The following is a 17,747-nucleotide window of genomic DNA, read 5'->3' on the forward strand; positions in this document are numbered from 1 at the left end:
ACATTCTAGTTTTGGAATCGAAAAATCTATTCGAAACCTGAATTTGGGTTTGTGGACTTGGATTCTGATTCTGGAGCTGAATTCTGCACTTTATTCCTGTTGCTGGATATTGAACGTGAGAACGTTCAGTCTTGAATTCTTGTCTAAGATTCTGGACTTGGATTGTGGAACTGGATCTGATTTCTGTATTTTTATTCAAAATTTTAATTCTGGAACTGGGTTTTTGGAACGCTGGATTCTAGAGTTGGGTTTATGATTCTGGGCCCGGATTTTGGACTTGAATTTCATTCCAGTATTATTAGCTTAGATTTTGGATCTGGACCCTGGTCATGAATTTAAGAAATGAATTTAGGATATGTATTCACAGCCCGGATTCGGCAGCAGGATTCTTGACCAATTTTTTAGACCTGCATCATAGATTTAGATTCTGGATTTGCGTTCTGGTCGTTGGTTTTAGACATGAATTCTAGTTCTACATTATGGATCTGAGCCTGGACTCTGCACTTTATTTCTGAACTCTGATTTTGAACCTATAGTTTGGACCGGAATTGTGGACCTTAATTCTGGAAATGAAAAATTCTGGACGGGACTATAGTAACTGGATTCGAAACCTAATTTTGAATATGGATTCTGAAACTGAATTTTGTATATGAATCTTGTGTCTGGATTCTGAACTTGGATTCTGGAGCTGAATTCCGCACTTCATGGTTGGCGCTGGATTTTGAACGTAGGCTTAAAACCTGAATTATTGTCCAAGATTCTGGCTCTGTATTGTGGAACTGGATTTGGTTTCTGTATTTTTTGTCAAAATTACAATTCAAGAACTGGAACTGGATTCTACCCCCCAATTTCAAATCTGAATTCTGTTGCAGTATTTTTAGCGTCATTTTTGAATCTGGAGTCTGAAAATGGATTCTGGAAATGAATTTTGTATCAGAATTATGGGGCTGGATTTGGAATCTGGATACTGAGTCTGAATTTTGAAACTGAATTCTAGATCTAAATCCTGTGCCTGGATTCAGGACCCGATTTCAGGACTAGGATTCTAAGCCTGGATTCTGCAACTGAATTCTGGATCTGGCTTCTGTATCTGGAGCTGAATATCGCGCCTCAATCATGACGCTGGATTCTGAACGAGGATACTTTTGGATCTGAATTGTCCTAGATTTTGAACCTGGTGTGTGAACCTAAATGTGGATTTTGTACCTAAATTCTGAAATTTGATTCCGGACCTGGAGTCTGGAGATTTAGTCTGGAGTCTGGATTTGAATTTTGATCTGAATCATAAACTTGGGTTCTGAACTAGGTTTTTCAGACCTGGATTCATGAATTCTAGCATTCAAGAACTCTAATTTCTTGAATTCTGGATTCTAGAACTTAAATCTTGACCTGGATCTGAACTTAAGTTCTGGACCTTGATTCTGATCTGAGTTCTGAGCCTGGATTTTTCATATGTACCTGCGTTCTTGAGCAGGATTCTTGTTTTGGATTTAATGTCTAAACCGGGACCCTGGACTTCTAGATTCGAATTCTTACCCTGGATTCAGAATGTCAAAGATGTAAAATCACAAGATGTTTTTGAATCCGTAACATGCCTCCAGAGATGTTCACCTAGCATTCTTGTGGCATGAAAGAGATTAACGTTTGGTGGTCAGTTTACCGTATAACATTATTATTGTATATTGAATTTAAACTAAATTATACTTAGTTACACTTTAGAGTGTATTCAGCAACACTTCAGCGCAGCGCGCAACACTGCTGTCACTATGAGCAAACTGAATAAATGAGCTAGAGGCTCACTTCTGTTATTTGCAACCAACTGTGTTAGACGTGTTTTTGGGAACTTAAAAGAAAACCATTTCGGAAACCATTATTAGAACCAGCGTCTTGAACATATTAGTGGCGACTAGGAAAAGGAAGCAGATTTCGGACACATTTCTAAGGCGCAAGGAAAATTTCGGCGTGAGGAAGCTGTTGGAGTAATTCCAGGCGGCGGATAATTTTCGGAATAGTAGCGGAACAGCGGAAACGATTTCTGGACAATTTTCAGAAACTGTGGATAAATTCGGTGTCGACGTATTAGTTAGGTACAATTTAACACAGCAGGAGAAATCTGGCTGCGGAAACAATTTAATTGCTACTTTCGTGCTTCGGAAAAATTTCGTGACTTTGGCAATGCGTTTGTGTGAGTGACGGTTTATTCCGATCATGGTTGGAAACGAGGCGACTACTACGGTTCATCGAAGCCAAATAAGAATCGTTACGAATAAACAAGGTTCTCCATATCAGCCAAGACCATCGATACGGGTGGTCAAGACTGGTCGGCCAATCCTGACTGTCGAGGAACCTGTAGTGGCAACACAAGATGGAAGCGATGTCCGGCAAATACCAGATCGAAATGCTATCCAACCGTCGAATGATCCTGGTACACAAATTTTTAGATTAAGTAGGAAACGAAAATTTCCACCAGATCCGGTAGCGCTAACTGGCCTACCTAGGCGTTCGAAAAGAGCTAGAAAACCTAGAATCGGAGATGAATTCGAATATTTTTGAGTTTTGTTGTTACTTGAATTATTGTTCATTCTTTATTAAGGAGGAAGAGCTATTGTATATTGAATTTAAACTAAATTATACTTAGTTACACTTTAGAGTGTATTCAGCAACACTTCAGCGCAGCGCGCAACACTCCTGTCACTATGAGCAAACTGAATAAATGAGCTAGAGGCTCACTTCTGTTATTTGCAATCAACTGTGTTAGATGTGTTTTTGGGAACTTAAAAGAAAACCATTTCGGAAACCATTATTAGAACCGGCGTCTTGAACATATTAATTATCAAAGAAAGCTTGCAACTCGTCAGTTAAAAAGTCCCCGGACTGACAGACAGATGGTGTCACTTATTAGAAATGTAGAGTGACACACCACTTAGTTTCATAAAAAGTGCTAGCCACTTTTGGGTTAAGGAACGAAGCTGTCAAAATTTGAGTATTTTTTCTCAAAATAAGAAAAAAATTGAGGGGATTTAAATCAAAATTTGAGTTCTTTACTCTCAAAACGAAAAAAATTGTTCTTGTTTATATAAATCTTCTCTCTTTCAAACGGGAAGCCGTTTCATTTTTCATTTTGACCGGTTTGGAGTCAAAATTGAACTAATTTGATATCCTTATGATGAACTTCTCAGTTAGCATAATTGAACCCACAAATTTTCTATTCAAAACATTAATGATTGATGATTCATGGTTTCAAAACTGGATCTACAGGGTGATTTTTTAAGAGCTTGAGAACTTTTTTAAACAATAAAACGCATAAAATTTGCAAAATCTCATCGGTTCTTTATTTTAAACGTTAGATTGGTACATGACATTTACTTTTTGAAGATAATTTCATTTAAATGTTGACCGCGGCTGCGTCTTAGGTGGTCCATTCGGAAAGTCCGCTTTTTTATCGACAAATTTTGTTCAGCGATGAGGCTCATTTCTGGTTGAATGGCTACGTAAATAAGCAAAATTGCCGCATTTGGAGTGAAGAGCAACCAGAAGCCGTTCAAGAACTGCCCATGCATCCCGAAAAATGCACTGTTTGGTGTGGTTTGTACGCTGGTGGAATCATTGGACCGTATTTTTTCAAAGATGCTGTTGGACGCAACGTTACAGTGAATGGCGATCGCTATCGTTCGATGCTAACAAACTTTTTGTTGCCAAAAATGGAAGAACTGAACTTGGTTGACATGTGGTTTCAACAAGATGGCGCTACATGCCACACAGCTCGCGATTCTGTGGCCATTTTGAGGGAAAACTTCGGAGAACAATTCATCTCAAGAAATGGACCGGTAAGTTGGCCACCAAGATCATGCGATTTGACGCCTTTAGACTATTTTTTGTGGGGCTACGTCAAGTCTAAAGTCTACAGAAATAAGCCAGTAACTATTCCAGCTTGGAAGACAACATTTCCGAAGAAATTCGGGCTATTCCGGCCGAAATGCTCGTAAAAGTTGCCCAAAATTGGACTTTCCGAATGGACCACCTAAGACGCAGCCGCGGTCAACATTTAAATGAAATTATCTTCAAAAAGTAAATGTCATGTGCCAATCTAACGTTTAAAATAAAGAAGCGATGAGATTTTGCAAATTTTATGCGTTTTATTGTTTAAAAAAGTTCTCAAGCTCTTAAAAAATCACCCTGTAGAAACGGCAATGGAAAACGACGTATTCTTGCGTTCTTTAGTTCAATAAGAATATTTCGAAAATGGAAATGCACTGAACTGCAAGCAGTATTTTTTTCACTTAAATGATTGAAAACTCAACGCTTACTCTAATGTATGAATAAATGCGAGAAAACTCATGGTCTGAGAAAATTTTACTCAAATCATTAAATTAAATTATTCACACATTTTGACTTATTGTTCCAGTTTATGATTTTGAGTAATCTTATCAACTTAAACCATGAGTTTTGTTCAAAGAGCGTATATATTTGCCGTAACTATGACGATGTTTGTTTTCATATTAACCCTTATGCACTCGAATGGGTACCCGGGTACCTTTTCGAATTTCAAAATAAGAAATTTCTGAGTTAGGTTTAAACTAAGATTCTGCAATTCGGTCAATTCCAAGAACTAGTTGGACCATAACTTCTCATGCTTTGACTTTTCATTTTACAGTAAGGGGGGTCGAATGGGGGGGCTCAAATTTTTTTTATTACGTAAACACCCGAATGGGTACCCGGGTACCCACAAATAAAAATGCTTGTAACTAAGGCAAATTCCATCCGATTTGAATTTTTTCAGTACGGGTAAATTCAGAAATTTATCCACTTTTCGATGGCCGTGTATATTGCTGTAGTAGGTTCTTCTGGTTCCCGTTAATCCGGATTTCCGTAGAATGTTCCGACACTTGTGTTTTCCACCATAAATGTCATTTACTAATTTGAAACTTTTCCAAACCAGCTATTTGAGAAAGGCCGTACCAAAATGAACCTTTTGTAGAAAAATGACGTCATCTAAAGGGTAGTTGGCCTATTCTGGACTTACTCTCATAGAACGAAAAAAAGGAAATATAAATGAGAACGAAACTGTTTGGGAAGTAACTTCGTGATGTTTCGAAATGTTTGTTGCCAGAATTAAAAATTGTATTGCGTGCTCCTCGCAATAGGCCTGAAGTACATAATAATTTTCAAACTGAAGATAAGAAAGTGAAGTATATAAGGGAACATACATAAAGTACGTCACGCGTTTAGGGGGGAGAGGTTTCAAAAATACGTGACAATACATGGTGAAAAGATTGAGAAATGCTCGACAAAGGGGGAAAGGAGTGGTAGAAAAATTCAAAATTTTATGTTACGTACATAACGGATGCCCCCTGAAATATATAAACATAACAACTCAGCATAGCACTTGATTTCATATAGCAATTCTTAGATAAGATTACAAAAATACGTGAAATCCGTGTATAAATGCCTCGATGTCGGAACTCATTTAGGATATCCGGGTTCCTGGGAACCAGGAGCACCATGTCCATCTTTATGGGTACCAATCCCAAAGAGCTTAAGTTCCTGAATCCAACAGTGCTAAAATTACTTCAATCGGTTGAAAAATGCTCAACTTACAGCGATTTAAAAAAATGGGTACCCGGGTACCCATTCGGGTGGTTAAAGGTGTTTTTTTTTTCGAGTGCACAACGGTTAATAACAGTCGAGTTTTTCCGCGGCTCTTTGTTATTTAACGCGATTGCTTGTTTGTGGGACTGGATCTGAATTCTGCATTTGAATATAAAATTTCAATTCTGAAACGGGATTCGGAAGACGGATTCTGCACCTGAACTCGGGACCATCATCTGAATATTGAATGTTGATTCTGGAATCGAATTTTGGACCTAAATCCAGACGTTGGATTCTAGAGCAGGGTTCTTGATTCTGGACCTGAATTCTGTTCCAAAAATATTTTGAGCTTCGATCTCGGATATGGATCCTGGACATGAATTCTGGAAATGAATTTTAGATCTGAATTATGGACCTGGATTCTAAACCTGGATTCGGCAACAGGATTCTAGACCTGATTTTTAGACCTGCATCCAACATCTGGATTTTGGATTTGCGTTCTGGACGTGCATTTTTGACCTGGAGTTTGGGCCTGAATGGTGGACTATTTCGGATCAGAATTCTGCTCTTGTATTTTGAATTTTGATTGTGGATCTGGAGTCTGAACCAGAATTGTAGACCTTAATTCTGAAAACAAATTCTGGACGGGTGTTATGGACCTTAATTCGGAACCTAATTCTGAGTCTGGATTTTGACACTAAATTTTGGATCTGAATCTTGAACCTTTGAACCACTTCAAAAAATTTTTACTCCAAAAGAAGTTTAGCGACGTTGTTTCCGCAGATCATTACTATGGTAAAAAAACCAAATGCTTCTGAACTTTATAAAACAGGCGACTGTTTGCATCATACAAAATGAAACCAGAACCATTAGCGGATTGTTGAAAGCACTTTGAGATAAAACTGCAGAGATGCCGCTCAACTGCTGAATCAACCCAAGCTACATACTGGATCCGAAAACAAATCCTTGCCCCATACATGGTGTAATATTCTAATCACTTCCTAACATAGACGGGGAGAGACAGAGTGAGAGGGGCTTAATAATGTGGCCATGTTTTTGAGCAGCATAAATGTGGTTTTATGCCACCAAAGTAGGTAAGTGAGTACTTTCGTATTTGCCAGCAGCCGGGAGTGCCGCGGTGCGATAGCAAAGGCTAGAGATCGGCTACAAAAAAAAAAGGGCTGAGGCATCCCCGAAAAACCTGTCTTCAACCCGTATATGAACACTGATTTGATGGTTTCCTTCTGGGGGGGAGTTGGGGGAGAAAAAAAAACTACGAGACTGGAATTTCTTATGAGGCTTACCCCTAATCGGTTGGCCTGTTTGCTGTGGTGTGAAAGCTCTTCTTTCCTTTTATCGGAACTCATTGTTCAGCTTGTGGATGCAGATTAGGTTTTTTGGAGGCATGTAGCAAAGAGAAGTAACGCGAGAAGCACGGGTACGGAACGGGAACACAAACACGGCGGTGGCACACATTGACTTTGCAGCAAAAGGCTGGTTTTTTTTCTTTATTGCATTACGTGGCTGGTATTTTCATGCTACCGATGCAGTTTAGGTAAGCTGAAAACGATTGTCGGGTTCGTTGGTTCGTTGGTTTGTTATGTGGGAAGAATGAATGAACGAGCAAAAGAAAGAGAACGAAAGAGGGTTTTTAGAGCATGAGTGCGTTTTTTGTTAGCTTGGGAAAAGCAAGCTCCGCAGATCTAAACTAATCATATTAGATATTTACATTCGTTGGATTTGAGATAAATTTCACAATTTAATTGTGCAAAATTGTCGTGTAAACAAAACGTTATTTGCTTTTCAAGGAAGCTGTCGCAACATCACCCCAAAGCCAAATAAGGAAAACCGTCGGTCCCGGGGAAAGTACCGACCGAAAAAGAGCTGTACGGAAAGCCGGTAGAAGAATCAGTAACTTACCTGCACACTGTCGCATTCGTTCCAGGTATGGAGCCGTGGTTTGTACTTTTCCTTATCGCTGCTGGTGCTGCTGGCACTGCTGCTACTTCCGCTGCCGGTGCCACTGCCGGAGCTGATGGCCGAAGCGTCAGTCGAAACCCACACCAGGTTGCCTTTCGGTTGGCTTATCACGATGAAGGCATGCTTGCCCGGTGGGACGTCGTGCTGCGGAAATGGACGTAAACAAGCAGATTTTAAATTAGGAACACTTTATTCGTTTCGGATGGAGCCAATAACTATTCGATTACGATGTTGTTGCGGTTATCGTTGTCAGGAAAATGGAAAAAATAACATGTAATATGAGCTTTGGTAGCGCGCTTGGGATTCCTCACAGAAGGTGAACTTCCGCTGACAATTCTGAATAGTTGTTGATTTTACAGGTTCATAGCTTCATAGCGTAAGATTTGAAATTGGAATGAGACAGGACTTTCCGTGGTTTTCAATACATAATTGCATTCACATGCTAACTCTCCAATCTATTTTCCCCGTAACGGTAACTTTGAGTTGTCATAGCTCAGCTGTTTTTCAACGAATCTCAATAAATTTTACACCCTCGAATTTTGTGAAGTTCGTAGATTGATTCTTAAACTTTGTAGCAGACGATTGGTAAAGGAAAACCAATGAAAATTTTATTTTCCCGTTCCAAGTTGTTTTTCGCGCGCCCAATTTTCCTTCCTTTGGCATAAACGTAGCATAGAAAATATTGAATACTTCAAATTTACCGAGTCATAACTTTGTTGTTAGTCAACCGATCTTCAAAATTTGTTCGCCATTGGAAAGGTAATACTTCCACAAATAAAATGCACTGAAAAAAAACTAAAAATAGGGTTGTCTACCCAAAGTTATAATGAAAACTGTAGATAGATGACCTAAGAAAAGATGAGACTTTTCACAATTATCGTAAATATCTCGAAATTCAAAGCGATGACCTATATAGTTTTACACATCATTCGATTGCTAGTGATACCAGCTACAATTTTCGCTCAACTACCATTCCTGCACAATCAAAAGAAACATTAAGAAATCGATGAATTTATAAATATATATGAATTTTCCTTTTTTTTCACATGTTTGTATATAACTCAAAAATTAAAGCGATGACATGTACATTTTTTTGATTCAAAATCTTGGAATCATTACCAGAAACAATGTATTGATGATCAAAATTATATATCCGTTCAAAGAATCTCAATAAATTTGGTACAAATACAGAGAATTTGCGTTATTGGGAAAATTTTTGCCAAACAACATGAAATCAAAACTTTTAAATTTTAATACATATATTTTTTTATCATATAAACTTGGATTTCACCGAAAATTTTAAAAATTTTAGCGTATCGAGTTATGCAATGCTGGAGAGCAAAGTATGAATACTAGATTATTAATAAAACCGTTTGGCGCCAAACGAGCTGATTTGTGCAAAAATTTCACTGAGCCTACTTGATTCACGTGTTTCTTTATTTCGAATCACATGTTCAATTAGGTAAGGGCGCCAAATGAACAGCATACAGGTTTCCATTTTCCGATATATAAATTTGGGTTCAATACCGTGAAGTCAAATTATAAAACGACTATAAGAAAAAACTACAAGGATCAGCCCCATGGGGTTGTTCGAGCCATTGATGTGGAACAAGGCAACCAAAATTTCTAATGATCTACAATCAAAAAGTTCAATCAATCCGAACCAACACCAAACATCATTTGTCTTGATTTGCATTTGTTTTATAACCGACGAAATTACACCATTGTCCCAAATGTATGCAATTATATCTTTGTACATACTTGTGATTTCGATAATTAAGCTTCTCTTCGCCAAGCTTGTGTTCAAGTTTTTTATGCAAGCAGTTTTTTTAGCGTTAAGTTTCTCTACCATTCTGCGATATCGGTTGAAGCGATAAACTATTTCTCACTATCAATCGAGTTCATCTAATATAAATTAGAAATTAATCTTAAGCACTCAAAATTTATCCAGGGGTAGTTGTCAATTTCTCATTGGGAAAACGACATAACATGCAATTCCGAGCTTGCATGACACAAGATCAGAGTATACCAATTAAGGACTGAGGCCAGTGTGTTTTAGGATGTTTTAAAGGGCTTTTTTCACGCTTCAAATCTGATTTTCTCAGAAACGGTGACGAATATCAAAAAACCCAACAGACAATCTCTTAGAAAATTAGTTTAGATTATTCTGTGAAAATTTCAGAATGATTGTTTGACTTTAGCGGTCGGGAAAGTCTGTTTTCTGAAGGAAGAATTGCATAGCTGAAAACGACAATTTTCAACTTGTTCATTGAATATCTCGCCTTCAAAAGCATGGATCAAAAATCTATCCAGACAATGTCTAGATAATTTAGTTTAGATGCGATTAGTGCATAAAAACATATATGTTGTCGCGATTAAAATTAAGTGAATGTTATTTTTGTAATAGTAAGTCCATTTCTATGGCGGCACCATTTTCTTCTGCTCTTGTATCCTGGTAACGTAACGAAACATGAGAGAGAAATAAAATCGGCTCAGCAAGGCTGCCAAACAAGCGGTAGCTTTATTGGATTTTATGTGATGTAGTCAAACTTGTAACCGAAAATATCAAAACTTTCTTGGCCACCCGGCCACATCGAGAGTCTTTTTACACATTTACGAGAGAGCATGGAGAGAAATGTAATACACACAACGAGCCACAGTAACAAACTAATGAAAAGGAATAAACAACTGCACAAGTGGTTAGAGAAGAGTGTAAACAACAGGACGCAGCCATAAAAATTGACAGATTCTGAACCATTGCGAAATGGCAGCGGTGTTTGCTTGCGTCCATACTTTCTGGTACAGTCTTTAGTCTCATTTTTAAAATATCACACTGGATCTGCTTTTGCGTGAAAAACTATTTCCTCTTAAGTCCGCGCGTACACTTTTGTTTATACTTTGGTACATTGGTCAAACATTGCCAATTGAGCACCTTAGACTGAGGTAAAAACATGTTTGACTCATAATCATACACTGTGGAAAGAGCATATAGAGTTTCGTAAGCTATGAACGTATGAACCAAGGAAAAGACGGTTTCATGCCATCTATGAGAAAAGTTAAAACACATATTTTCGTTTTTTTGCGCATTTTACCCCATAACTCTCGAACCGGAAGTCGGATCCAAATAATATTCAGGAATTTTGTATGGTACCACAAGACCTTTCATTTGAATCTAAGTTTGTGAAAATCGGTTCAGCCATCTCCGAGAAAAGTTCAAAAAAACGTTACATACACACACACACATACACACACAGACATTTTGCGTACTCGACGAACTGAGCCGAATGGTATATGACACTCGGCCCTCCGTGCCTCGTTTTAAAAGTCGGTTTTCACAGTAATTGCATAACCTTTCTATATGAGAAAGGCAAAAAGGTATTTCGTGTGTTGATGACACACCACTTTTTGATGAAAAAAAGTGTCGCCGATACCAAAAAATGGCTTGATGAGTGTTATCCAGACTCTGCACTGGGCGAAGCAACAATTCGTAAGTGGTTTGCAAAATTTCGTACTGGTCATATGAGCACCGAAGACGAAGAACGCAGTGGACGTCCAAAAGAGGCTGTTACCGATGAAAACGTGAAAAAAATCCACTAAATGACTTTCAATGACCGTAAAGTGAAGTTGATCGAGATAGCTGACACCCTAAAGATATCAAAGGAACGTGTTGGACATATTATTCACGAATATTTGGATAGGAGAAGGCTTTGTGCAAAATGGGTGCCGCGTGAGCTCACAATCGATCAAAAACAACAACGAATTGATGATTCTGAGCAGTGTTTGGAGCTGCTATATCGAAATAAAACCGATTTTTTTCGTCGATATATAACAATGGACGAAACATGGCTCCATCACTTCACTCCGGAGTCCAATCGACAGTCAGCTGAGTGGACTGCACGCGATGAACCGAACCCAAAGCGTGGAAAGACTCAACAATCGGCCGGTAAGGTTATGGCGTCTGTATTTTGGGATTCGCATGGTATAATTTTCATCGACTACCTTGAAAAGGGAAACACCATCAACAGTGACTATTATATAGCGTTATTAGAGCGTTTGAAGGACGAAATTTAAAAAAAACGGCCTCATTTGAAGAAAAAAGTTTTGTTTCATCAAGACAATGCACCGTGTCACAAGTCGATGAAAACCATGCTGAAATTGAACGAATTGGGCTTCGAATTGCTCCCTCATCCACCGTATTCTCCAGATTTGGCCCCCAGTGACTTTTTCCTGTTCTCAGACCTCAAGAGAATGCTCGCTGGTAAAAAATTTAGAAGCAATGAAGAGGTAATCGCTGAAACTGAGGCCTATTTTGAGGCAAAGGACAAACCGTACTACAAAAATGGTATCGAAAAGTTGGAAGATCGCTATAATCGCTGTATCGCCTCTGATGGCAATTATGTTGAATAATAAAAACGAATTTTGGCAAAAAAATGTGTGTTTCTATTAAACGATACGAACTTTTCAGCTGAACTGTTATATATAGTTGTGTTTTGAAGAGAAAAAATTTCATATCTACAGGTTTACATAAACGACTGTTTACAAAATCGGCTGCTACCATTCATTTTAAAGCACACGAGTAGTTGTCAATTAACCCTTCGTTGTAAGGGTTTTTTCGGCTCTTGGAATAAATACTCCTGGAAGATGTTATGTTTCACTGCGTGTATTTTTCTGGCTGGATTTTGCTGTGCCAGATTGAAACGCGCCACAATTTGTCAAAGATGGCTGTATTCATAAAATGACATGCATTTCGATTGTCATTGCTATAAATTTTCATCTGGAAACTCACAGATGTGGCTAGACCGATTCTCACAAACTGTAAACTCTAATTATTATAGTGAGATCAGTAAATCGCGCGTTGTCGAGCGAGATGCTTTAATTCTATTATTCCTCTCTAGGAAAAATTTGTATTTTTTTCTAAGGCAGTTATAAATTATAATTTGGAACGCTCTGCAATCTGCCAAGTGACTACGTACTTTTTCGGAATATCTATTAAACTGGCAGCACGGCAAGCAGAAACCTTTTATTACCATAGATGCTGTTTATTATTTATGAATAGAAAAAATGCAGAGTTTAGTTCGGATTAATTAAACAATTACAATATCGAAAATATATTATTACCAATCATGATGTTTTTTGAACAGTGCCAAGAACAATCAACTGGATGGGAAACAAATAATGAGTGGAATACGTGAATTTTACTTGCTTACGATCGTATGATCAGTGACCCAAAACAATGTTTCATAAAATAGAATAGACATTCTCTAGAAATGATGATTTCTGATTATTCGTCAACGATTCTGCAAATTGCCATTGTTTACATAATGCCACAAGGAGAAACTGTAATGATATACGACTTACAGGCAGTGCTGTCAACTGGTTTTTCCAAAAATCTGTATTTGGCGAAAAAATCTATCTGTACAATATCTTTCTCGAAAAATCAAACATCAATTTAGTGAGTGCGAAAACTGATTTTGCGACCAAAAAATAAAAAAAAAAGGTCGCTCGACCTTCTTTACCCCTATGGAATCCAACACAAAAACTGAAAATCGGTATTTATCTGTTTGAAAATTGAAATATCGGTATTTTGAGAGAGCATATCTGTATTCCTGTATCGAGTCCAAAAATCGGTATAGTTGGCAGCGCTGCTTACAGGTGATAAAAGTAATGTTTTGCTAGCATAGTTGCCAGATGACTTATTTTTTTACCATGTTCAACTTACCACTCGAAACACAAAAATAGGCTTGGATCAATTAGCGGCCCTTACACGATCATTAAAAGTGTCATTACTAAACAGTAATGACACTTTTAATGATCGTGTAAGGTCTACGAGTTCAGTAATGACACGAGTAATGATGGAATTCCGGATTTTCCATCATTACCAACATTATTTCTTCTTCTTATTTTTTTGTGGAAGTGATGAATATCTTTAGAACTATACGCGAAAAAATGACAAAGTGTAGATTTAAATTGTTAATATTTCATTAACCTTAACGTTTCAATGGCAAATCAAATTTATTTTCAGCTAAACGAAAATAAAAATATTGCTATTGCTGGAGTAGTTACAAATACTCATCATTAATAATGAACGTGTAATGCTAAAAAGTAATGATGTACAGTAATGCAGTAATGACGAGCGTTTGAGCAGAAGTGTCATTACTTAGTAATGACACTTTTAATGATCGTGTAAGGTCTGCTATTGGCGATCCGTTGGTATGGGACCTCTCCAATACTATATTTTTAAAATTTATGGTCTTGTACATAAAACCGATACTACTACCAAAATAATAATCTACTGAAACCGCTAAACCCCAAAACACTTCGCCTACTATGACGAAAAGATTCACAATCGATATGATCGTCATTGTTCCAACGATGGAAACCGCCGATGGTGCCGAAAAAGAAGCCTACTTAGTTCGTCGATCCGTTGTCAGTTCGAAATTCTCGATATAAGACGATTTATAGGTGCACTGTCATCATTCGTCTAAGCGTGGGTTTTCGACTTGCCGTAACCAAATATCGTTACTAAGAGGTGTTCATTCTTCCTCAATTTGCTATTCCGCGACAAACAGTCACCGTGCAATCTCATTAGCTGATAGTTCAAACATCTCCCACTCTCAGAAGACGAGCAAACAGAAACTCGTTCGATACTAGCGGCTATCGGACATTCTATTTGTTTGGTTCGAAAAGATGAGTCTATTACTAGCGATCGTTTGATAGTTTCAGAATGTAATCACCGTAAAATCATGCTGTTGACTGTCGTAAGTTTGTCGCTGTTCCTGGTCGGCTCCCGGGTCACGGAAGTTGTTGATGGTAAGCTTTTTTCGAGCAACGATCTCCCGAAGTCGTTAAAAGATAGATGTTCTTCTTTTGCAGCTCAATGGACAGCCGAGATGAGTAAGTTTGTTGCTGATCGTTGTTCTGGAAGCCGTGATCGATAAACGATAAATAATGCGTAATATCTCTCAGAATGCCAGGGCTATCGTAATCTGACGGTTTCGAGGACGGCCATCATTCCGTTGATCGCCCGGCCTGTGCCGGTCTTTCAGGAAATGTTCCAATGTTCCCAAACGGTTGATGTGATTGTGGGTGGCGAGGAAGCACTGGAGGGAGAATTTCCGCACCATGCACTGATCGGTTGGCCGGCTGAGGCTCAACGTGATGAGGAGTACGAGTTCCTTTGTGGTGGATCGTTGATTAGTGAACAGTTTGTGGTGACAGCGGCTCACTGTGGTGCCGACAGTGCCAGGTTCGTTAGCTATGGTCTATTCCTTTTTTTTCGAGTTAGTTTATCTTGTCCAGTTTATCTCAGAGGTCGCCCGGTCGTTGTTCGCTTGGGTGAGTACGATTTGGAGAATGAGCTGGATCACCAGGTGGATTTCGATATCGCCCAAATTGTAAGACATCCGAAGTACCGGGGCAGAACTGCCTACCATGACATTGCGCTGGTTCAGCTGAAGCGAAAGGTAAAATTTTCCGCCTTCATCCGTCCAGCCTGCCTGTGGACGTCGAATTCACTCAACTATACGACCGCAATTGCCAGTGGATTTGGACAGTTGGGATTTTGTAAGTTACGACACAGTTCCATTGGTGCAAAGATTCTGGTGTTTGTTCTCAAATCATTATCCATTTGTCGTTTCTAGTAATGAAGACTGCTCGAAAACTGAACAAGGTTTCATTGCAACTTTTCGACTCGAACGTGTGCGAGAAATCCTTTCCGAGAATCCGTAAATTGCAAAACGGAATAATTGATAGTCAGATGTGCGTTGGAAGCTTCGATGGGAGAGACACCTGCAAAGGGGATTCCGGTGGTCCACTTCAAGTCAAAACCGAACAGCAGGGGTGTTTGTTCCATCTCATTGGAATCGTTTCCTGGGGACAGGATGCCTGTGGCTACGGTCAGAGTTTAGCCATCTACACGAAGATTGCCTCCTACGTGAGTTGGATCGAACAAATTGTCTGGGAGACAGAAGTATGGATATGGGACTGAAGTATAAGTGAATATAAGGAGACCATGATTCTATTAATAAAAGTTGCCATTCATTTTCCTGACAGTCCCGTTGGGCCAGTGCACGCAGTAGTGATCAGAAAGTGGAAATTGCTGTCCGGAGTTTGTCTTTCGGTGATGTTAACATTAAGTAGCTTTAGTATAGTTTCAAAAGGTTATGTTAAACTTTCGTTTGAAGCAGGAATTTTAATAAAAAGATTCTTTAATCCACCTAGTTGGGTAATGATGACTTTCACATATTATTTACATTCTCAAAAAAGTCAATCTTGAATAAAATAAGAAACTTTATTTGGGTATGAACTAGTATAACCAAAGATAAATAATAAAGACATGTATGTGCATATAAATATTTAAAAAAAATGTGGTTCGTTCCCGGTTCCTTCTGAAATGACCGCTCTCACCGCTTGGTGGAGCGCGAGATTAATTGCATTGTTATCATTTCAACCAAAGTGTGCCATAAAATCTCAATATATACAAATGAGCTACCGAATGGAAAGGATTCTCACGGTTTGACATTTGCATTAGGAATGTATGATGGGAACTCAGCAGTGCAACCAATTTATCACCATTGGTGCCAGTTTCACGGAGGACCGTAGATGTGCGCCAAAAAAGATCGTGACTGTCATGTCTGGAAATTCGTTTGTGGTATAACCTTTTCAATTTGTAAGCAGTTATGTCAAGTTAATAAGAATTTTCCTTGTTTTGCATCGTCACACTGAATAACTAAACACACTTTACCCTGTAGTACTGGAACTGGAAGTCGGCCCCGGATGAAATTAAACATCAACCTGTGAGACTGTTGGAACTTTCATTTGAGCCTAAGTTTGTGTTCAAACGTTTCAGGGAGCGAGTGGATCAAATCAAGGTATCAAGGTAGAGATGGGCAATTCGTTCGCGAACGGCTCAAAAGAACTAGTTCTTTTGCAAGAATGAATGACCAAGAGCTCTTTTTTTTTAGAACGGTAGTTCTTTAGTTTAAAGTCGTGGACCTTTTTTGCTCGCTCAACCTTTTTCGAGACTCCGAAGCGAATGGTGTCTCTGTTATTGTCATTCACGAAACAAGAGAACGATCGAACGGCTTTCGAGAACTAGTTCTTTTAATAGAATTCTGCAACACTGAACGGTTCTTTGAAATGAACTGTTTTGCCCATCTCTACCTCAAGGTAAGCGTCGTAGTGGAACATATGACCGCAAACTGAACCAGAAGGTATTGAGAACCGTCAGAATTCTGGACTATCAGTTAATGAAAATGCACAAAAATGCGCTGCTGCTCGCAGTACCGTTTGCTAGAAGGATTTCGTCCCTAACGAACCTGCAAGCAACCAAACATAACGTTGAAGCTAAGTTTCGTCACTAAAACTCGAGCTCGGAAATTGTGCCAGCAGGTTTTGACGAAGGACCAAGGATTCCTGATGAAACCTGCGTCAAAAGTTTAAGTTTGATTTTATGGACAAATTTGCCTCAAAAAAAAAAAGCTGATGATTTGTCGAAGGATATGCAGCTGCAGAGCAAAGACGTGTTAGTGACGAATTAGACGATGGATTCGAAGCTGTACAAGAAAGAATTCCTCAAAAACCTTGCATTATCTTTCATTAAAGTCAATAAAGGTCCCGTGGAGTTTTTGCAAGATTTGGTGAGTTACTACTACAACCGGGAAGTCATCCAATGGTACCGCGATAATAACGTAGATTTCATCGGAAAAAACTTAAAACCACCCTACTGACTCCGGAGGTGTGCAGCGTTTGATTAGAAGAATCAAGAAGAAAATGTTAATTCTCATTAGGAACGAAAAGAAATGATTTATATTGATGTTTTTTCTCTTAAAGTACAGTGAATTACCTTTGTTTTGATATATTAACCTTATTTGTACGTCAATTCGTTACCGAGACACATATGATTTTATTGTTCCGAATTCTAATTGGACATAGCTTGAAACACGAATAATTCTTTGGAATAATTCTACCATTCATCAAAGAAGAGCAAAAAGCGTACTTAAATATGCAAATACAGTTCAAATTGAACTGCTGAATGCTAAACTCGATAGTTCAATTTGAATATCGATAATCGCACTTATTATACGTACGTATTGATTGTGTGAATTTTGCAAACTTTCAATGCGTCACTTTATCAATTGTAACAGTACAATTATAAGGCGGAACTCACGAGAGCAAAA

The 17,747-nt window shown here is 38.5% G+C and overlaps 2 protein-coding genes across 4 annotated transcripts in view; one reads left to right on the top strand and one right to left on the bottom strand.

Annotated features, from left to right (window-relative positions):
• Positions 1-17,747, bottom strand: part of LOC131434755 (uncharacterized) — a 493,742-nt gene that overhangs the window by 66,006 nt on the left and 409,989 nt on the right. For both annotated transcript variants that reach the window (XM_058601835.1, XM_058601834.1), the window contains exon 8: positions 7,510-7,713. In XM_058601835.1, the coding sequence (XP_058457818.1) occupies positions 7,510-7,713 (204 nt within the window). The remainder of the gene's footprint in view (positions 1-7,509; positions 7,714-17,747) is intronic.
• On the top strand, positions 14,146-15,781 carry LOC131434757 (serine protease snake-like). Of its 2 annotated transcripts, XM_058601841.1 has the most exons (6): positions 14,146-14,379; positions 14,443-14,463; positions 14,536-14,815; positions 14,879-15,132; positions 15,210-15,557; positions 15,622-15,781. In XM_058601841.1, the coding sequence occupies exons 1-5, from the start codon at positions 14,313-14,315 to the stop codon at positions 15,554-15,556; spliced, it is 969 nt and encodes a 322-aa protein (XP_058457824.1). In that variant the 5' UTR covers positions 14,146-14,312; the 3' UTR covers position 15,557; positions 15,622-15,781. The 2 variants fall into 2 exon arrangements, with proteins under 2 accessions (XP_058457824.1, XP_058457823.1); XM_058601840.1 differs by having other exon boundaries at positions 14,148-14,379; positions 15,210-15,781.

Source organism: Malaya genurostris, chromosome 3, assembly GCF_030247185.1.
Source record: "Malaya genurostris strain Urasoe2022 chromosome 3, Malgen_1.1, whole genome shotgun sequence".
NCBI lineage: Eukaryota > Metazoa > Arthropoda > Insecta > Diptera > Culicidae > Malaya > Malaya genurostris.